Genomic DNA, 22,758 nt, shown 5'->3' with positions numbered 1-22,758 from the left:
TATAGTCAGGGTTGTTTATTCAAGCCCGGGGGTTGAGCTCTTGTGATTTTTTTCTGGGGGCTACTCTGACCCTCAGGTTGGCAGCTCCTGTTAAGGCGGCCTCTTTCCCTCTCCCACGTACACGTGTATTTTCAGCTCTGTTACCTAAACATGTGTAAGTTGTCACAGATAATGTGATTACCCCTTTTAAAGTTTTCATACAAAATATAAAGCATAGCTTATACCTGAGCCTTGAATGGATCCATGTTTCAATTTCTCTGGCTTAAAACTTCAAACGTGGAGTCAACTATTGTAGAATAGTGACTCACATGGGGTGAGGAAATCCAGGAGTCCCTGCGATTATAGGTTGGAAGGGTTTGTGTCAAGCTAGAAATTCTAGAAGACGTTAAAAGAAGAGACATGAAGTCAGCATGTCTGTGGAAAACGAAACACATTGATATACCATTAAACTATATGTTTGCAGCCTGATTATTTCTTTTCTCGTAGTATTTTAGTTCTGCTTTAGAACTGTGTAAGGATTAATATTTATTTTCATAACTCGATGCTCTGTCTCGTCTCTGATGTGTGATGGGGAACTGCGGGGCACCCTTCAGCTTGCCAGGCAGAATCTGAGCAGCTGTCGTTAACATCATGGCTTTCCTGTATCTTCTCTTTTTGTGGATATGTGATGGTGGTAGTGTTTTGTTTGTTTATTTTTAAATCTTCAGAAATTTAAAACGACGAGACTGGATGTTTCCCTCTTTCCTCTTAACTCTGAAATGAAATAAACAGGAAAGTGCGGGATGGAAGAATTTCTACACACAGATGTGATTCAGCACATGTACTAAATCAGCGCAGCGATGCTCTAAAAATACAGGTGACATTCTCAAGTCACATGTTAAAGAGAAGTGACACTGGGCGCTAGAGGAAAGGTGACTGGGCTCAGTCCGCAGACCGCAGCCCCGTCTCTTCCCCGGTTCTCCCAGTCTCAGAACTCTTTCAAGGCCTCTGGGCCTCGGCCTCCTCGTTTACAAAGCGAAGAGATCAGAAAAGAGAACTTTCTCAGATTCTTCCACTCTGAAATTCTTCGATTGGTACTAGGCGCCCAGTTATGTTGAGGTAGAATGAAGTGCGTGTTCATATTTAGTGACAGCTAGCACTTGGGCTTTGGCTGGATTTGAATTCCTGTTCACTGGTTTGCTGACGTGGAGAAAGTGTCTTCAGAGGGGGCCTTTCCTCCTCGTGTGCACGTGCGGGTAAGGATGCGCCTACTTCCCAGAGCTGTTAGGAGGATGAACAAAGTAGAGGATTGGCTAACGTGGCTGAGACCGATGTTTTTTTAAATTGCTGTGCATCGTGTGACTACGGTTCATTTTTTACTTGAGTACTGGGGCTGCTCTTCTAGAGCTGATAAAATTGTTTTAAAAATGTGTGTGAAAACCTCCATGATGGATCTATGTCTCAAGTGTTCCAGAAGGGAGGCCTCCCTCTGCATGGTGGCGGTTTAAGAGGCTCCCGGGAGTGACCTATGAATAACCCTGTGCGCTTAGCCTCACGCAGATGCTTTTATTTTAGTAAAGGAAATATGAGATTCCATATTCCCTGATACACAGAAAGAGCTGATGACAGGCAACCTTTAAATAAAAATGTACCTTCTGTTGAGGTTGCCTGTGAGCTGAAGATGCAAATTAAACCTGCAGAAGTTGTATGTAAATTATAAAGCACTTAACAAAGATACATTACGGTTATTGAAATAAAATTTCAAGTTTTCCAAACTTCTCCTTAAACTACCTTGAGGAGTTTAAGGCCAAAATTAATGAGTTTATATCTGTTTCGCACTTACTTTTTAATGCTTTGTTATGGAAAGACTAGTAGTCAAAAAAGTTGGACCGAAGTTGCCAGAGCAGGTGCTTTGATATACTAGTTTTAGCTGAGGCTTGCCTTCTTAGCTAGTTTGGCTCTTTAAGCTGGTTATTCAGTTTTTTCTTGGTTTCTTCTCTGAGCAAATTGGTGTCATTTTATTCTGAAGACTTCTCAAGACGTTGCCTTGAATTCCTGGGCAAGGCAGTGGAGGAAAGGACGATATTAGTAATCCTCTGGATGGAAAACGAGACAGAGGATGCCGCTGTAAAAGCAGAAGTCTTTTCCTAAAATCCAAAATAAATGCAACACGGGGTTGAACTGCAAGGATGTTCACTTAAGCTGATTTTTTTCAATAGTAAATGCTACAATCCTGAGACAGGCGGGAAGAGGGCAGGGCAAAGCCATGAGAGGAATGACACAGCAGTTAGCACCCAGAGGGCGGAGATTCAACTCCCAGAGACCTTGAGGCCCACGATGGCCAGAGACTTGACTTCCCATAGACCTTGAACTTCATTATATGCTCATTGTAATGTATTAGCCTGGTAAACGGCACTCCCACGGGCGCCATGACAATTCCAGGGTTGCCCATAAAAGGTCAAAAAGTGGGCAGTGGCCCTGTTCCTGGGAATCTTGGCCCCTTCCCAAAGGTAGTTCAGTAATCCTCCCACTTGTTAGCACGTGAAGCTACAGAGCCTATAAAAACTAACGCCACCTCATCGCGAGGCCTCTCGCTCCCTCGCCGTCAGAGCCTGAGCGCGCTCTGTCTACGGAGCGTGCATCTCTCTGAATAAATTTGCTTTCACTCATCTGTGGCTCGCTCTGAATTCTTTCCTATGCGAAGCCAAGGACCCTTACTTGGTGGGACGCATCCCAGTGACCTGCCCAAGACCTGGGACACAGCCATCCTCTCGCCCCCTTTTCCGATACCAAGACTGCGTGATCTGGTGCTGGTTGAACCCTCAGGTGCAGAACCACAGATACAGATGGCTGGCTTCAAGTCATACTCAGATTTTCTGCTGTGTGGAGGGTTGGTGCCCCTAACCACCCCTTCCCTGGTGTTCAAGAGTCAACTGCACACCAAAAAAAAAGCTTTGTGATTAGTGTTATAGAAGTGTAGAGGCTAATAAAAAAGAGAGGTTGGACCCATCAGTGTGGTTTTACCCTTTAGCCCAGGTGCTTTAGCCTCTGGATGATACATTCATGAGTGAGGAAGTTTCGTGCTTATTGAAGGGGCCCAGGCTGAATCTCAGAACATATCTTCCTTTGGACTTTCAGAGTGTGTTTGCAGACCAGTGGAAGCGGTGGTCTGGCCCGTGGGTTGAATTTGCATTGGTGGTCATTTAATAGATGGTGGGTGGGGGAGCGGGGAAAGAGTCATTGGATGTGACCGATTTAAGGGCACATTTTTTTGGTTACATAGGACGTCCTCTGCAGTCTGAGTCTAGCTCAGGCTGGACTGTTGTGATTTCAAAGCAGATTAAAGCTTTTGGACAGATCTGAGCTGTTCTTATACTGGCTCATTACAGTGAAGGGGGAAGCAGACTTAAGGGATTACCCTGTAATGAATTTCAGTGCTGCTGGCTTCATTGAATTGATTTAGAGCTAAATCAAATATTTTAACAGTTGTAAAATTACTGAGAAGATTAATACTTGAAGCTCTCTGGGCCTTACTGTTTATAAGGTACCTGGTATATTTATGGGGCAGTTATAGGTCATGGAATATAGAAGGACCCAGTGAATGAAGAAAGCAGAATGCATTAGATTAAATCTTAGACGACTGATTTATTTTTAAGGCTTCTACTACCCAGTGTGTTTTTAAGAAGTCGGAAGCCCATTTGCATCCTCCTTGGCTGGGTGGAATGGTGCTGGCATCTGCTAATAATGCACGGTTTCTAATGTAAATCCTCGAGTCAAACTGAGATAGGCCCTATGAGGACACTTAAAGGGCAGACATTACTTGGATTAAGTGTTAGCATTGTTGAGTGTTTGAACAGGTATATCCACTTCTAACATCCTAATCCAGGCATCTCTCGTCCTTTAGGAAATGGGGAAGTCTGTTTCTAGAGTGCTGCATTACTGCATTACTGCCTGGCCGATGCAGGATTTATTTCCCGCCTTGCAGTGAAAGCTGTTCATTGTTCACTCTTCACAGGTCACTGACAAGGAACGGGAGTTTGCTGCTGGAGCTGCCAGACAGCTCGAATATCAGCAATTAGAAGACGATAAACTTTCTCAGAAATCATATAGCAGTAAACTATCTCGATCCCCATTAAAGATTGTCAAGAAGCCTAAAAGCATGCAGTGCAAAGTGATACTTCTGGACGGCTCAGAGTATACCTGCGATGTAGAGGTGAGTGTCTGCTTCAAGACTTTTCTGTTCCCGATATTGAGAGCTAGGGAATGTGGCATAACGCGTACGGGTTGCCTCTCTTTTTCCAGAACTCTGGAAAATTACTCAGGCCCAGTTTCTAAATACAAAATTATTTCCAGAGTCTCTAACAGGGGATTAAATAACTGAAAATACTTATAATGTCCCCAAAATGTTACAGTCAAGAGGAAAATGTGGTCATCTTTAAAAAAGAAAAAGAAGAAATCTCTAATACTTTCCATGGTAGGAAAAAATATTTGGAGGCCTTAAAGAATCAAGTTTTCTTTACTATCCTAGCTGGGAGCTGTCATCGAAATGAATTTTACCTTTTCTACTTGCATAATTCATGGGCAAGTGGATTGTTACCTGGTAGAAACTTGTAGATTTCTGTACGTAGGAGCTGAAGGATAATTTGAACTGGGAACATCCTTGTCTTACTTGGAGGATGAGTCATTATTAAAATGCACATCGTGGTGGGCATTGCAGCTTGAGTGTCTGAGAGCATGTCACCCTTTGCTCCTTTTGTAAAGAAAGGAAGAAACCCTCTGTGAAAAGGGGCAGTTGAATGACTTTTGTCAGAGATGTTTAGCAAGACCAAGTTAACAGAGGAGAGTGACTCAGACTTGGATGGCTGATGAGTGTCTGAGGAGACAGGCAGGGCGGGGACACAAGCCACCAGCAGGTCTGCCTGTGCCCCGCCCACAGCATCTCCTCCCTGCTGGGAAGGGGCAGCTGGCTCTGTTAGCAAGGTGATTCCATTGCAGATTTAACTTTTTCATCCGAAGAGCTGTTTTCCGCCTCCAGCCCCTGCCCTTTGTCCTGTGGGGCACTTCACTTCCCTCTGCGCCAGCCCCGCCCCCCGCAGGGTCCCCTCTTCTGCCTGGTGTGCACACTCAGCAGCCCGTTTATGTCCGCGTGTGGTCATGCATTTCTGCTCTCCCCAGACACAGCCGGCACCACGCCCCCCAATTCCCTGCGTTCCACGTTCATCCATCTCTGCTCGCCCTGCCCCCCACATCATCCCTTACACTTTTGCATAATGTACTCACGCACCGGTGGCTTTTCTTGGAACAGAAGATTCAAATCCGTTTCCAGTTGATAATGTCATTTAGGGTAGGGATGGGTTGGGCTCCTAATTTATTACAGATTGCAGGGACATAGAAAGCATTTTTTTTGGAAATAAGCTCTTCTATCAGAAGTGATTTATTCCATCATATATTAATTTAGATTGTTTGTCATCCAGTGACCTGAGAAGTATTGATGCGTTGCTGCAGGGAGTAAAACACGTGTATCAAGGGCCGCACCTAAGGCTTGCCGTACACAGATCCATTTCTTGCATTTTTCTGTCTTTGATTTTTGGCTAATTTCTTAGCCCAGAGTGTTCAATTATTGACTGAGATGTTTACTCTGGAAATGGGGACATCCAATAATGCACCCCTCCCTGAGTTTTACTGTGATGCTCACAGCACTGCCGTACCCTCAGGCGAGAGTGTGCTTTTCCATTGTGCATCTGCCTTCTGGAAGAATTGATCTAAGTCAAGAGCAGCTTTTTTCCTTACCTTTGAGGCAAGTCTTTCTACCAATTGTATTTATGTAATGGCATAAGGAGGGCTACCTGGCAGTCCTGGAGTCACGGCTACCAGAGTTTCCTGAAGAAGAATCTCAGAGAAGGTTGATAGTATTTCTTGCAGGGAGAATGAATGCCTCAGGGCTGATGGAGTACATTTCATGCTGATCATTTTGCTAATAAACTTAATTTATATCCCGTACCTCGCATTCATTCTAGCTAATCTGTATTTTTCAGTGCCGCATTTTTATTTTGTAATTAACTGTTGGTACAGTTCAGTGTTACTTTTGATGTCACTGTGAATATTTTGAGTGGCACGGCAATGTTGGTCAGCTGTTTCCTTTTATAATAAAGCACTTTTATGAATTTGACAGATTCTTAAGAGTAACTTTTTTCCGGGATACACAAATCCTTTGCCAGCAGAATATTTTCAGTTTCACAGCAGACATTGGTGGTAGAAAAAAGCGTGGTCCTTACGGCATCCTTTTGGTAGAAGATGGAGAAACGCGGACATGGAAAAGGGAAATGGGTTTGTTTGTCGCTGCCTGGCTGAATAAGGAAAATAGGTTGGGAATCAGTGACGTGGTTTGCAGGGTGGCAGTGAGACACCAATTGAAAAAGCAAATTCAAAATGCCTCTTGTTTTTAGATACAAACCTATGGAAAGTCGAGCTTTGCCAGCAGGGTACCTGGGGTCTAATTGGTAAAAAGAGGCTGAAAACCACTGTCCCAGGAAGATGCCCTTCAGCCTTTGCTCTCCTCTAAACTGAGTTGTTATCCAAGTCTTGGATGAAGGCACAGCGCACACACACAAAAACAGTTCAACAATTTTTTCAAGCGATAAGGGCTTTTAAAGTGAGTAACAGCCCATGTGTCAGAATCCAGATTTCTTGCAAAGTGGATGGTGTGGGACTCTGAAGCCAAGTAGCAGGATAACATTTAGCAGAAGGGGAGGTAAAACTTCACTCTGTTTTTAAGGATCATGTGCAATAGACGTGGGTTTGGAGGGAAGGGCATGAGACTTGGTGACAGTTCAGGTGAATCTCCTCTTTGGGTTTAAGTTGATTCCCCACCCACGTGAACCAGCAGGGCCACCTCAGGCTGCTCTCGGGGAAGTGCAGTGTTGGGTTAGAAGTGGAAGGTGGCCGGTCACCCCGTCCCAGCTGGAGACATTGCCATTTGGGTTTCTGGTGTAATTCAAACGTGGTGGGTGCTCCAGAGCCACCAGCCCTGGGAGTGAAGACGGACCTGTCTGCATGTCACCTGTGCGATTTCGAGGGAACTTCTTAAACCTTCTGCACCTGAGTGACCTCACCAGAAAAATGAGGTGAAATACTGCCTCGGAAAGGCATTTCTGAGAAGATTAAAGCAGATACTCTGTACACTCTGGGATGTAGCGTATTCTTAATAACTGGTCGCAGTTTGATAACTAATCAGGGCAGTGACCAGTGACTGACTAGGGCTTATTCAGCAGAGAATTACAGGGCGGTGAGGGGTTTGAAACCTTCCCATGAGGAGCCATTCTAGAAACAGAATATGCTGAATATGGAAAAAATAAGATTTGGAGGAGACAGGATAGCTACTTCCAGTTACTTGGAAAGGTTGTCATTGAACATTGTAACATGTTTTTAATGCATAGGAAGTAAAACTAAGGTAGAAGGTACAGGAAGTCAGATTTTAAATAAGCGGAAAAGGGATGTTTTAAATGACTGCAGTCCACCTTGTGGCGCTGCATGCGCTGCCATTAGGATTCCAGCAAAATACGCGGGCCCGTCTGTGGAAACCACTCGCTCTTGGATACAGTCTCAGGACCTCCCTCCCCCCAACTTGCTTCCAGTGCCCCTTCCTGCTCTAAGCTCCTGGAGGGAAGAGACACAAAACTCTGAGCTGAAGCAGCAGGGTTGCCTCCCCAGCCCCTGACCCCGGCACATGCAGTTGTAGGGGAATGAGAGCAGAATGCGGGAGGCAGTAACAGGCATAGCTTTTTTTTTTTTTTTTTTGCATTGAATAAGGCATCAAAAAGACGTTTGATTTTCATGAAATCTCTATGCCTTGGTGTTTTCCCATGTAGCTTATTTTAACGTCTTCATTACTTCGCCATCAATATCAAGAAGGCTCAACTCTGCCATGATTTTATCATGAGAATTTATAGTCACTTCACAGGACCCCCTGCCCACACTCAGACACACACAGAGACACACACAGACACACACACACAGACACACACACACACACATACACATGCATAGACATGCACACACCCTGCCTGGTTCTCCTTTCCTTTGAAAGCACGAGGTGGCATTTTCTCTTGCCCGGCAGTGCTTCACCGGGAGAAACCCAACGACCCAGAGAAGCATGAGAGCAATGGCCAAGCATTTAATGAATCTTCAGTTCTTACCCCCAAAGTTTTGATGGGAGGCCTTTTCCAACTCTGTGAGGTTTTCAAATTTCCCTCCAGCAGTAGGCTGAGATTGTTACAGCATCTGGTGTTTTTCCATTTGAGAGACTTTTTCCTCAATAATTTTTTCAAACGCTTAGTCTTGATGATCTAGAATATAGAAAGACGTTATTATGAGTAAAATATACGAAAAGATCTTATAAGTCGTTTGATGTATGTCTGGGCAGTGTTTTCAGGCTGCCGGATTTTCACATGTGCCGACAGAATCTCCATCTCTGCTGGTCCCTTCTTGTTGTTTATTTGGACCCTTAGGGAACACAAGCAGCTCCCCGTGGCTTGTGATCCTTGTTGCTGTTTATGTCTGAAACATGAATTTTAAAAGAAAAACAAAAGTGCCCCCGTCACACACAGTAGAGGAACCAGTGCTCCTCGCGTCCGTTTCAGTCCCGCTGCTGCTGGGTTCGGGGGCCTGTGTGAGTCTGCTCAGGGACAGCGTTGTTCCTAGTGCCCATCCAGTTAGAAATGTCTGCTCTCACCTGGCACCATCCTCATCTGGTCTGATTTGGTTTTAGGACAAGAAGTCAGCCGTGATCTGAGATGCGGGTCCCTCTTTCGTAGCATAGGTGTGCTGCTGAGTGTTTACACACGTAAAACCATTTTCCAGGGGAGTTTGGTTTGTTCTCCACCAGAATCCCATGGCTGGGGTGTCTGGAGCGTTCCTGCGGAGTGGCAGGCGGGACGTGGACCTTGCGGGTGTTCCCCACAGGGCCCCGCCGGGTCTCTGTGCGCGGGGACCTGGGCTCGCTCTTCTGCACCCCGCACGCCGCTGAGTCAGTGCTCCTAAGCCCCGGTAAGTCCGCACGGGGCTGGAACTCTGGGGGAGGACGGCAGCGACTCAGCCATGCTGCAGGTACGTTTGCATCCAGATTGGGGCAAGTCCAAAAGCTACTTAAGTGCAGCAGTAAAGCCTTAGAAGCGCGCCTCCCTGCCCCCAGGTCTGGCTGCGTCCAGAGCTCTGTGCTGGTCGGAGGGCCCTTTGGTATGGCCCGGGGCTGGGAGTAAGCACGGAAACGGTGGCGTTTACTCCTCAGGCTCTTCTCGTTCCTGTCCAGAGATGCTTCCAAGGCACCAGAGAGGGGGAGGGACGCCACGCACTCTGTCCTGAATGTGCGTTTGTCCCCTTCTGACTGTTGGTCAGGAAGCGACTGTTTACAAAATGTCCAAATGCTCTGTCTTGCTCGTGATTCAATCAGATGTCCAAATCATGCTTCTGTTTCATATATTCCCCTCATGGGATTTGGTTGGAAAAACAAACTCAGTGTCTGAATTTTCCAGCTTCTCTTAAAATGCCTTGCAGCCCCTATAGAAGCTCTGGACTGGCCAGCGGGTAGGGTTGCCACACCCGGAACGTTGAATAGAGCACCTGTGGCCTTTCATGGATTACGAGAAATGATCATTGTGAAAAATTAAAAATAGGAATTTTTTCCAAACCAGTCCGGGGATCGTTCATTCAACAATAGCCTAAGCCACAGAGTTTTTGATTCTGTGACACCGTGTAAATTCTGACTTAACCTCTCAGTGGGTCTCTGCTCAGCTGTCTGTCTCATCACATCAAACCATCTGCCCTGTGCTGGAACCGAGGGGCCCAGTCTGGCAGCAGCGGCAGCCTCCCTGCTGCAGATCAGGCCCTGGGGCCTCCCGGTGGCTTAAGAGCTTTAATTACCTTGGTTTCCTCCTGCAGTGATGCTGGTGCAGCCATGGGGACCGTCACGCACAAGGACTGTTAACACGCATCTTCTTATTTACCTGACAGAGTCAGCATTCAGTCTTCCCGAAGGGTGCAGATTGGACCTTGTTATGGCTTGGTTAAGAGAGACAAACCCAAGGGGAAGGGTGTAGCTCGGTGGTAGAGCATGTGCTTAGCACACCCGAGGTCCTGGGTCTGGCCCCCAGTACCTACATTATACAGTCAATAAATAAGTAAACCTAATTACCTCACCCCCAAAAAAGAATTTTAAAAAATATTTGTTTAAAAAAGAGAAACAAATGCTTTTACTAAAATTGTTAGCTCTTTTCTGCTGATTTTGTGATCTTCAAAAAGTAACAGATTCATAGTCCGTCATGAGTGTAGGCACACTGCACACACTGTGAAGGTTAAAAGTGTGAGCATCTATGTCAAGAAATAAGACCAGTAAACCCTGTGGAGCACCACCACACTGGGGGCTGTGTAATGGAGGCTGAGTGACTCTGAACTTGAGTGGCTGTGCATGTTGAGGGGACCGCATGTCAAAGACCTCAGCCCCGGGGTGCTTTTTGCGTTCACTGCCCGCGGTCACACGGTGTTGAGGCCGGGTGGAGGTTTGTTTTCCGGGTGTTACTGTTCTGACCCGTGGTGCCGAAGGCCTAGGTCTGCTTTTCGCTTCGCTGTCCCCCGAGCTCTTCACTCTCGCCTTGTGTTTCCCGACCACTTTGTGTCGCTGACTTGATGAAACGAGCTTCCGAGCTCTGCGTTCAGGCGGGGGTGGGGGGCTTCGGAAGCGGAATGTGGGCGCACGGTCCCGCGAGCGGTGTCTCATTCATCTTTGTATTTCGTACAGCGCAGCGGCCGACTCTCACGTAGCGGGTGTTCCTTACCTGCTTGGGGAAGAAAGCCATCTTCCAGGTTTCAGAATAATCCAGATTTTCTTGTTCTCACCATGGTGTGATTAAATGTTCAGGTTATTCAGGTTACACATTTTTATATCCAGTAGACTTGCTTAAAATTTGTCTTTTCAGAATCTTCCCCAGCTTTACCTCTGAGAGTTTTCACCTATGCTCTAGAAAAAAAAAATCCTTGAAATCCTTTGCTCTGCTCCTGGTCTTAAGAGATGTTGATTCAGCTGCGGGCACCTTCCTCTGGGCTCAGGGGAGGGTCCTGCTCGCTCGGGGCTGCTTCTCCAGAAGAACTTGCCCTTTGCACACCTGCGTCTAGGCTTAACTTGAGGTTTGGGGAAAGCGCACCTGTCACTGAGCGCCACGTGTGTGACAGACTGCAGCCCTGCTCCCGGGCCAGGCTTCATCCTGCTTACCGCCGATACTGCTTCCAGATGCTCGGTGCCTGCTCTAACTCATCCCTGGCCCCGGAAGCAAAGATGGTTCTTCCCTACTTTTGTCCAAGCCATTCCTCATCTCCCAGCCTGGTGGACAGCGGCCTCCCATTCACATGAGTTAAGCTGGCCCCTGGGCCCCAGGACAGGAGTGTCTGCTACCAGTGAGCTGCCCCAGCCACCTTCCGAGAAGCCGGCCTTTGCTACAGCTTCCAAGCCTCTCTCTTAAGTTGTTGTCTGGGCCGAGCACCTCCTTAAAATCTTTCTATTTTCTAGAACACAGTGATCAATTTGTATATGGCAGGCACAGAGATAGTTTTTAACAAGGGAGTGCATCGTTCGAGGTTTAATTATGATTTGGCTTAATGCATATTCTTTTTTCCTGTTTACAACAATTCCAGTCTCTGGAACTACCGTCACACAGTGTGCAAAAGATGCCAAGGAGTTTTACTAATTTTACAGACTTTGATATAAAGTTTGTCTTGAGGGCCTTTGATATAAAGTTTTTTTCCAGACACTGAAAACCAAATGAGACAAAGACTTCGGGCTCAGACAGGGCATTGTCTTCCTCACAGAGCCACGCATTCTAAGATCTGGAAGGGACGTTGGAAATCACTTTGTCTCCTACCTCATTTTGCTGAAGAAGAAATGGGCTCAGAGCAGTTAATGGTGTGCCTGAGGACACGCAGCCGCAACCCAGACCTCCTGCCCTCTCCCCCAGAGCGCTCTTGGCTGGGGACATCAGGACACCCAAAGTCAGTAGCAGCAGAAAGATCAAATCAAAATACAGTATTTACTCCAGCATGGACTTGTGAAATACTAGGAGGAAAGGAGAAAAAGAAGGGAAAAGATGTGCTTTTTAAATTACTTAATAATATATTTGTTCAGTTCTTAAGTATCTACTCTGTTTTAAATGCTGTAAGCTTTTGACATCAAATAGATCAATTTTTCTAAATTCCATAGTTACTTACATACGTAGATTGGGAGGAGGTAGAAGGAAGTGAGGCCACCCCAGTCTGTCTCCTGTGCTCACTTTCACATCTGTATTCCTTCTCCCATCTCCTTCCCTCTCCTCCCTCCTTCCTGCCCCTCGCCTGGTGGCTGGAAGTAGACACTCGCAAAGGTCGCTCCTTTTAATAAATCGGGCAGCGTGACTCTGGCCTGAAGTGGATGAATGAGGTCTCCCGGGAACAAAAGGGCTCTGAGGTTATGAGCAGACCTTATCCAAGGGACAGCTTGAGTTGATGGAAAGGGTGTCATCTTCTTGAGATTTCTTAAACCTAATTTTCTCAAAGTGATCACCAAGGCTTTGGTTTTGGCTGTATTATCATGAAATAAGATATTCTGTGAGACAGACGCACCCCGATGTTCACAGCAGCACTATTTACAACAGCCAAGACGTGGAAACAACTTAAATGTCCATCAACAGATGACTGGATAAAGAAGCTGTGGTACATTTATACAATGGAATACTACTCGGCCATAAAAAATGAAACAATGCCATTTGCAACAACGTGGATGGACCTAGAGATTGTCATTCTAAGTGAAGTAAGCCAGAAAGAGAAGGAAAAATACTGTGTGATATCACTTATATAGGGAATCTAAAAAATAGTACAGATGAACTTATTTACAAAACAGAAACAGACTCATAGACACAGAAAAGAAACTTATAGTTACCGAAGGGGAAAGGAGGGGGGATAAATTAGGAGTTTGGGATTAACAGATACACACTACTATACATAAAATAGATAAAGAACAAGTTTCTACTGTAGAGCACAGGGAACTCTATTCAATATATTGTAATAACCTATAATGGAAAAGAATTTGAAAAAGGATATATCTATATATATAACTGAATCACTTTGCTGTATGCCTGAAACTAGCAATGTTGTAAGTCAACTACACTTCAATTGAAAAAAAATACTGTGTGAAGAGTAAAACTTGGAACCAACACTATTTTATTGTGAATGAGAAGAGGCAAACAGCTGGGGGATAATAGTGCAGAAGCTCTTCAGAGTAGGGCAGTGAACAGAGTTCCAGGCGCGACTCAGCTCTTTGCCTTAATATAGAATGACTTTAAGCACATTTGTGTAGTTTCCACACCATCCCGCTCAAGGTGGAGAGGCAGCTCGGCCTCGCTGGGACCCTAGCCAGCCTTCCGGAGAGAAACAGTTTTCACCAGGCAGTGATTCCACCCCTCACCCCCCATTTTCCTGACCAATTGCCAGTTCATTTCATAAATACAGCATTTCCCCCATGCAAGGCAGGTTGTAATTTTCAAGATTATAGCTCGTCTCCTCTTAGTTAGCATTTAAATTGATGCCTTTCTTTTCCGTAGATGTAGTCTTGGCCCCGCAGGAAGTTTAGGAAGAAGGCTGCTGGTATCCGCCACAGGATGAGAAAGTCTTTCCGTAGGTTGGTCACCACCTGGGGAGATCCCCACTTGATGGATCTTCCCGAATTTGACGGCACTTTCCTTGTCGTTGTTTCCCTTAGTTTCAGAGGCAGATGTCTTTGACCTTGTCTCCAAATTCCAAGGCTTACAAACAGCACCCGTGACTTCTTTGCAGGGCCAGAGTCTGGTAGAATCACAGACTCTTTAAGAGTTGGAGGAGAGCGTGAATGCTGTGAGTCCTCCAAAATGTGAATGTGGTGTCCGCACACGTTCCAGCAAAACACAGAGGGAGGCTCAGGAAGCCTGGCGGAGAGTATGGTATTGAAGGCGCCATTATAGGGACACGGTGAAATATTTACAAAGAACCAGCTGGCACATGGCTTACTGGCATCCACACACCAGCTGATCTGGCCCCAAAAGGAAGTGCGCATAGTCAGGCAGCAACTAGCTGCAGGATTTGGCTGCCGTGGGCGTCTTACGGCCCAGTGTCCCATTGGCACGAGAAGAGAGGGGAATGTGGTGCTCTTCATTTGAAAAAACGTTGTTCACTTAAAAGGAGATAGTAAAGCGCATTCATGACACCTTTTGTGGTTTTAGTATTCCTGTGGTCGTGTTAATTTTTGTAGCAAAGGAATATGGGAGAATCCATCGTGGTGGCATTTCAGTCCAGTCTTGGTGGCTCTTCAGATGGCAGTTAAACAATTCAGCAGGAGGTGGGAAAGTTGATGATGAAATACAGAGGGTGGCTCCACTAAAGCGTTGTGTAGTGAGACAGAATAGCTTCCTTCTCAGCTTTTTTGTTTGTGGCACATAAGCCGTAGCTAATATTATTGGCAATAAGTTGATAAATCACCGTGGCCCGTTTGGGCACTTATGTCGAGGCTAACAGTGTATTTAGCTCTAAATGCAAGCTTCATTTGGGGCTGTCGATATGTGGAAAAGGTATTGTTAACCATTCTTGCCAAGGTTTTATATTTCCCTTACATTTACTCTCAAGGTTTCTGCATCAGACAGACATGCTCAGGGTGTCTGTAGTCGTTCCAGTAAACAGAGGACCATTTAAAAATTCTAAATTAATTTAAAAATTGGATTCAGCTTTGCCAAAATTAAGCTTTCTTGAATGGCTGGCGACTTCTGCTAAGGAACACGCCCCATCAGGTTTTCTGTAGCAGTACCCGAGATGTTGGGGTCCGTTAAAGCCAGAATAGAGGGAGGGCTGAACTCGGAGTTCCCCCTGAATTCCTTCATCCAGGAGTTGGGCAAGCTTGTAGTATTTCAGTGGAAAGGGCTGCTCGCCCCCAGGCTTGTTAAGCCGTGTTCATGAAGCTCATGTTGTGTAGGTGTCCCAGCGGCTGGGTGTCCATCGAAGTCTCACGAATCAGATTGGACTAGAGGGCTGTTGTACAGTCCCAGTTGACTCTATAAAGAACTGAACTTTGAGCTTCAATTCTATTAAACTGGGGGGGGCAGTATGTGACAGTAGCAGCGGCCTGGTTGGCATCTTGGTTTGCCCTTTGTTTGTAAGTTATTGAAGTGTCCGTTTTCTCCTCTGTAAACTAGAGTTCACTTGTGAGTGGAAGAAAGAGTGTTTACAGGAGCTGGGAGCCCTGTTGGTCTATACTGGCTGGCAAATTGGAAAGGGTCCCAACCTTATGGAACTTCCATGCTGTAAGGCATAAGGCATATCCTTCTAGGCACTGTCTGTAAGAATATAAGTATAAAATACTCTGTATAGAGAATGGGGGGTTTTTATGTAAAAATGGAATCACAGCTTCATATGTTTTAGAGATTTGCTTTTATCCTTCAGTAGGTAAGTGGATAAGTAAACTGTGTTAGAATCCAGACAGTGGAATAGTACTCAGCAGTGTAAAAAAGTGAGCCATCGAGCATGGAAGAGACATGGAAGAACCTTAACTGCATGTTACTAAGTGAAAGAAGCCAATCTGGAAAGGCTGCGCACTGGATGAGTCCAGTTACTGTGTGGCGTTCTGGAAAAGGCAAAACTATGGAGACGGGAGAGAGCTCACTGGTTACCAGGGCTTGGGTAGGAGAAGGGGGGATGAATTGAGGGTGTTGCAGGCGGTGAGAATACTCTGTATATTTCCATAATGATGTCTGTATACACTTGTCCAAACCCACGGAAGTTACAGCACCAAGAGTGGGCTGTGATGTCAACTAGGAACTTGGGGTGTGTTCTGATGTGTCCGTGTAAGCTCATTAATGGTAATAAACCCACCACTTACATGGTGCACGGATGCTGACGGCAGGAGGCTATGCCGGTATGTGTGTGTGAGGGGGATGTGGGAAACCTCTGTACCTTCCCCTCCTTTTTGCTGTGAACTAAAATTGCTCTAAAAATATAAAGTCTTAACAACAACAACCAAAAAAACCACACTATTTACAGATTTGCTCTCATCACCTAACAATATATTAGACACTGGAAAGTATTCCTTAAATCTGTGAAAGTGAATTTCATCTTGACTCCCCACTTCTAGGTGGTTGGGTTTTTCTTAACCTGGAAAGAATATTATCAGTGTTTTTGTATCAGCTAATCACGAATCCGGCGGTTTGGGAAATGCTCTTAATCGATATGAGCAGGAAGCAACTGCACTCGTGTTGAAGATTTCACAGCCACTCACCTAGGAGCTTGCTGGGACTGATAAACCTGCCTTGGAAGCAGCAGACTCGCTTTTCTCACGCTGCCCGGCTTGACCCTGCTGAGGTCGGACAGAAGATGCGGCTCGGGGTCTGTGCTGCTGTGTCGGAAAGCACTCGGTGTGTGAGAGCCTGACCGTGTGCCAGACGTGCTCACACCCACTCCGTTCCTGGCTTCGGTGCCGGCGCCCTGGGAGCCGCCCGCTGCCACGCGGGTGAGGAGCCAGCCGTCCTGGGCTGCAGCGGTGGGCTCCTCGAGGCGTGCAGGCGGGGCTGTGGCAGGAGGGGTTGACAGGGTCACCCTGCTTGTCCTCCATGCCTACTCCCTTCAGAAGTTGACACGGAACACCCTTCCTAGTTCCACTTAGCCTCGACTCCCTGTATTTTCTGATTTCTCACACAGTGACTGAAGGTTTTTGAAGAGGCTTCAATTTTATTTTAAGCATCTTTAAAAATACAGGCCATCCTCTGTTTGCCCTTCTGTAGCAGGTCCAGAACATGGGTCTCTGCCTCTCATTGTATCAGGAGTTCCGTGATGCACTGAGCTTGGGTCAGATAACTAGGGACACGGTAGGAGCAACTCGGAAAAAGGGAAGCAATGGGATCTTCTCAGCGCGCTGCCGTTCCGTGTTGGCACAGAGCCTCCGCCGTGGGAGAGAACTGTCTCTTTTGCCCGAACAAATTGGGAGTGGCTGTCGGAGGCATGTTTCCTGGATTCCTCTCTCTTTTAGGATCTAGGATTTGAAATAGGGCTGATGTAAAAAATCACGACTCCAGATCCTCCGCTGGCTGTGAAAACCTCCTTTCAAGCAGAGACTCCCCAGCAGTGGGCCACGCTGTTAGAGGCGGTAAGCAGGTGTCCAGGCACTGTGCTGGCGGACTTTCCCTGTGGTGAATTTAAGTCAGGTGGCATTCGCTTATTTTATTTTTATTTATTTATTTTTAAATCTCCAGAGTGATTCCGATTACACTTAGGAAATTTACATAATTCCCTTAGAATTTGGGCAGATAAGGAGACGTGAAAAGCGAGCGTGGAGAATTTGAAACATCAGGGGTGGGGGAGGCTGGAACGGAAGACCAAGGACCCGCCGGGGAGGGACGGGTCTGGCTTGCTAACAGGATGGGGTATTGTTTGCATAAGTTGGGTTTCTATTGCTTTGTAGCAAATTGCCATGAATTTAGAGAGTCAAAACGACACACATTTATCATCTCCCATTTTCTGGCTAGTCCTCTGCGCCGGGTCTGACAGAGCAGAAATCGTGCTGGTCACTGATGCATGTCCATTTGGAGGCCCCGTCTTCATGCTTTTTGGTGCCGTTGGCAGCATTCATTTCCTCCTGGTTGTAGGACTGAGGTCCCCACTGTCGTTCTGGCTGTCACATGGGGCCGTGGGGACTACTCGGGGCTGCCGAGTTTGCTGTCCCTGAGGCCCCGTCTGTCTCAGCAACAGAGAAACACTCTACTTGAATCGCTCTAACTTCAAGTCTCCTGGCCTCGCCCCCTCCTTCTGCGCCCAGCTGGGGAAAACTCTGCTTTTAAGAGCTTATGTGACTAGGTTGGGCCTGCCCAGATAGCGTCCCTGTCTTAAGGTCAACTGTGCCAGCGCATGTGGCCCAGTCATTAGACAGAGTAACAGCCACTCTGTCTGCTGTCTCCGGGACTGCAGGGCGTGCACACCAGGGCAGAGGGACATCACAGTAGGTGACGGGGCTTTACTTAGGGCAGCTCTTTGGCCATTTGCATTTTTAAATGCACTTCTTCTAAATAGCCATTGAAGAAGAAGGGTCTTGAAACAGGGCTGCTAGTTGGCTGCATCTCAGTCAAACAGGCAAGAATTGCCAAGGGCCAGAGCCAAGGCGGTGGCAGTGGGACGGAAGGAAGAGAATGGATTGTCAAGAACTATCCTGAAAATGAGCAGGTGATTAACTGGATGTGTGGGGAGGGGTATGGGTGGTGGTAAGAGGCAGTAACTGATACTGACGTCCAGATTTCTGGACTGAGTGACTACATGACAGGCATGGAATACCGAAGACAGGCTTGTGGGGGAAGATGGTGAATTTAACTTAAACCTATTGAATTTAAAGTGCCTGGAATATGAAAGTAGCAGTCTACCATTGCAGTTGGATATATTATCGTTCAGCCTTTGGAGGAGAAGTCAGGCTGGTAGACTTCGTGAGAGCTGTTACCTTTTATGCTCATTCAAACATCAGAGGGAATGAGGTTGTGCAGATAGCGAGTCAGTGGGAGGAGAGCACTGGCAGCAGAACCCTGGGGACCCCTGACATTTAAAGTCGGGATCGGGGAGGGCTTTGTGCAGTCTCCCCCCACCCGCTCTGGCGCTTCCATACACCCAACGCCTGCCCCTTCTGGCCAGACCTTCCGCTTATGAACTGGGTGTGCCTGCCTGACCCCGCAGGGACATTGCAGGAGTGATTGCAGGGTTATGATTGAGTGGGTCTCCTTCAGACAGGTCGAGGAGAGAATGTACACAGAGAAGCATTCCCAGTACTTCCTAGGGGCCGTCGAGGCACGGCGGGAGCAGTACCAGGTGCCGTCCACCGAGAAGTAATGTGGTGTTGTCATTCGTGGTGACGGGTTCTTGAGCCTCGCTCCAGCCCCTTGCCAATTCTCCTCTTATTTCTTTAATTTGGTTTTTGTACATTAAAATTTCAGCTACACAAAGCGATAGGAACCCCAACATTATATTTCTTATAAGGAATGACTGACCCCCGTTTCTTGGAACAGTTTGAGGAGACTCTCAGGAGTGGTCTTACCTTAGCAGACTGGGTAATCGTGATTTTTACACTCCCACGACTGCGAAGGAGTGGTGGTATTCAAAAAGTTCTCTTAAAATTTTTTTATCTTAAACCAGAAAAAAGCCCACCCCCATGCAGAGCGTCCAGCACTTTGGCAGTCTGGGGCTGTGGCTGTGCCCTGCTGTTCATTAAGGAAATGCCACCCGCCTCCCCCGTCCTCCGTCCCTCCTGCTCCAGGGCAGAAGGACGTCTCAGTGCTGAGCCCTGGGTTTGGTTGCCTCTCTTTGCAGCAGAAAAGCAGGGGCTTCTTTTCCTCTTTAGTTGTGTGGATTGTACGGACCAGTGAATGCACTTGAAGCTTTTTATGTGTTTCTTCTAGAAGAGGTCGGAGGTTCCAAGTCGTGGGATCCTCGTGTTGGAACACGTAACGTTTCCATCAGTAACGTTAACATCCTATGACTTGTGTGATTTCCCTCATCAGACGGCCGTTGTGGATGTTTTATTTGTAGATAATTGGAATCGAGGTCTTCCTTTTGCTTCTCCTGCCGAGACTGATCTAGTTTGTTAGTGTTGCCTAGTGACTGTTTCCTGCAACCCGGGTCCAGGATGTCTCTACAAACGGCAAATTAAAACGGCTGGATTAGATATTAACTCATGAGATGCTTTGATCAGTGGGAGTTTCTTCTTGCCAACAGATGAGACACCTTCGCCGTGCCGGAATGCGTTTGTTCAGTGTGACAGACAGCTGTGTTTAACTGGTATGTCCACTTGGAGTCATTTTCTAATGAGGGTGAAAGAAAATCCTCTCGGGAAGTCGTCTTTGCACGTAGGAACGCTCCTCGTTTTCGCGCTGCTGCCTGCAGGGCTGAGTGATGCCGGCAGATGGGCGGCCCGCACAGGGACCCGGTTCTCATTACGGTGTTTGAGAAACTGCAGGGAATAAAGAGACGCGTTTTTTCTTATGGAATGCCATGGCGACAGCAAATAAAGTCGCTAAAGAGCCAGCACGTTCTTTAGGGAAATGCTGTTCAGACTGAACTGGTAAAGCACATGGGGTGGTTTTAAATGATTACCCCAAGCAAAATGCTCCAGCTATTCCTTTAAAAATATATACTGTCCAGACATCATCTGAGACCATTCTAAACCATTCTGGACTAACGTTTCTGTAATGAAACTTAGAGTTCCCTGTCTTTCTCTAGATTTTCTTTTATTTTTTTTATTATTGAAGTATGGTTGATTTACACTGTTGTGTTAGTTTCTAGTGAACAGCATAGTGATTCAGTGATCCATATATCTATCTATCTATCTATTCTTTTTCAGATTCTTTTCCATTATAAGTTATTATAAGATACTGAGTATAGTTCCCTGTGCTGTACAGTGGGACCTTGTTGTTTATCTGTTTTATATATAGTAGTGTCTGTCTGCTAACTCCAAACTCCTGACTTATCCCTCCCCACCCCTTCCCTTTTGGTAACCATAAGTTTGTTTTCTATGTCTGTGAGTCTGCTTCTGTTTTGTAAATAAGTTCATTAGTATCATTTTCTTAAGATTCCACATGTAAGCGATATCATATGTTATTTGTCTTTCTCTGTCTGACTTAAACAGAATAGATTATTCAAATTGAGTTTTCAAGGCTCCATTTCACTTCTGTTTTGTTTTATTTTAAAGAAGCCCTAAATGGGCGATTGAATCTAATTTCCTGACTTGTTCCAAAGGTACATATTTGAATGGGGAAAATCTGTAAAGTCTTCCGTATTATCTCATGTTTGCTAAAAATTGAAGTATCAAAACTAAACTCTTACACAATATTTGTCCGCCAATCTTTCAGAAATCGACCCTCAATCAATCTGATTGCTATCAATGAGAAATAACCCTGATATTAAGATGCTAAACAAGCTCAAAGTTGTAGACCCGTCACTGTCTTCATTTACCACGTGCAAATCCAATTGTGTATTCAGTCCCCAGTGTTTTACTTTAATTTATTGGCCTACTTATTAGATCTGAAGTGTTCTCTTGTAGGCATGAAATTATATATGCTTGCTAAACCTTTCAAGAAAGCTTACAAGTTTCAAGTATCTTCTCTCTACTGTCAGATACACGAAGTATCAGCACTTTCTCATCAGTAATGATGCAATGTTAAATAGGATGCCATCAACAAAGAAGTCTAGCTCATTCTCAACAAAACAGCTAGTTTAGACCACTAAACAACTAGTAGTTTAGACCACTAAAAAAAGAAAAACAATATACAGTCCAGAATATCATGACGGAATGATGCACAGAGTTTCCTTCATAGTACAAGGTCAAGGATTTGTCATCATAGCAGAGAAAAACCCACCAGAATCGTGAAGGTCCTTTGTTTCAAAAATACACTATGACTTGGGGCCTCTGTTGTTCCTACCCTGCCATATGCCAACAAGGATTTCAGGTGTTTTACACTCATACACGTAACAGCGTGAGAAGAAATTAGAAAGCAGGACCAAGAGGCAGTGAGAGTTGGAAGCCGGGAAGATTAGTCCATCAGACCCGCGCCCGGAGTGCGCTCGGGGGCCCTGCGGAGGAAGCCTTGTTTCGCAGCGTCCTCCTGACAGAAACGCCCCAGCTGTGCAGGGGAAGCCCGTTCCAGGTGTGTGAGGCGCTCTCCTCCACCCGCTTCATCCCAGGGAGGGGTGGGCGGGGCGCAAGGAGCTGCCAGGAAGGTCTCCACGGTGGGTTTCCCCTCGGTCGAACCTTTAAGCAGCACCAGGTGCTGGTCTGCCGGGTGGAGGTGACGCTGCTCAGCCCCTCGTCGGGGTGAGATGTGCACCTCTTATGTTGCCAGTTGAGTGGAGGAGGAACTGTGTCTTTTAACAGCAGGACTAGGGAGGCTGTTGACATCTTCTCAGAAGAGATGAGGGCTTGACAAGCACATTCACAGAGAGATTATCACCCACCTGCTCCAGGGACATGGCCGAGGAGGTGCCTGAGGGTGAGGTTAAGACCCACCTAGACGTTTGGTTCTAGGCCTTACGATGCCAACTGGTGCCTGCCGAGGCCCTGCGACCCCCAAACTTCCATCCCTAAGGCATCCACCTGCTCCTCCTCAGAAAGTAAAGTTCATCCTTTCGTGACATGTGTGTTTCCTAGCAAAGTTAACTGCCCTGGGTGATGTCTAAACACTCAGTGAAAAACTCCAGCCCAACGGGTCTGTCTCAACCCTCTGTCTCCATCTAATTGGAGTTGTAATCCCAGTATCTTGACATTTACCAAAGCCCCTGACCTCAGTTAGAGCCAGTCAGAAGTCTGCCCCCCATCCCTTTGTGTTCACAGCTCCTTCGTCAATTGAAGACCCGACCCTGCTCGTTCACCCCAGCGCACACACAGGCACCTCTCGTCTGTGTGGCCCGCTGTTGCCTATAGCAACAGGCAAGAAACTTTCCCTTTGGCTCTTAAACTTTTCTTTGTCTCTGGTAAATTCCTTTACCGCCTATGCACCAGCCCCGCCATGTCCTCCGCAGGCCAGCGCAGAGACCAAGGATGCCCAAGACCCCAGTGCTGCACTTGACAGAACACGACTTCAATGATTTCAGCTCAGAAAAACATAAAAGCTTGAGCCGTGTAATTTCCCTCACTCTTCGGGACAACTCCAAAGCAGAATGTATGCCTGGATGTGTGAATGAGGGAGTTCATTTCCTTTCTAGGATTGTTGACTGTAA

General features: G+C 46.4%; 1 protein-coding gene across 23 annotated transcripts in view; it reads left to right on the top strand.

Annotated features, from left to right (window-relative positions):
* Positions 1-22,758, top strand: part of LOC105086006 (band 4.1-like protein 3) — a 189,462-nt gene that overhangs the window by 109,440 nt on the left and 57,264 nt on the right. For all 23 annotated transcript variants that reach the window (XM_064481575.1, XM_064481578.1, XM_064481594.1 and 20 more), the window contains exon 3: positions 3,995-4,192. In XM_064481575.1, coding sequence (XP_064337645.1) covers positions 3,995-4,192 — 198 coding nt within the window. The remainder of the gene's footprint in view (positions 1-3,994; positions 4,193-22,758) is intronic.

The sequence above is a fragment of the Camelus dromedarius genome, chromosome 32 (assembly GCF_036321535.1).
Source record: "Camelus dromedarius isolate mCamDro1 chromosome 32, mCamDro1.pat, whole genome shotgun sequence".
NCBI lineage: Eukaryota > Metazoa > Chordata > Mammalia > Artiodactyla > Camelidae > Camelus > Camelus dromedarius.
The sequence above is the reverse complement of the archived record's forward strand: the minus strand, read 5'-3'. Positions and strand labels throughout refer to the sequence as shown.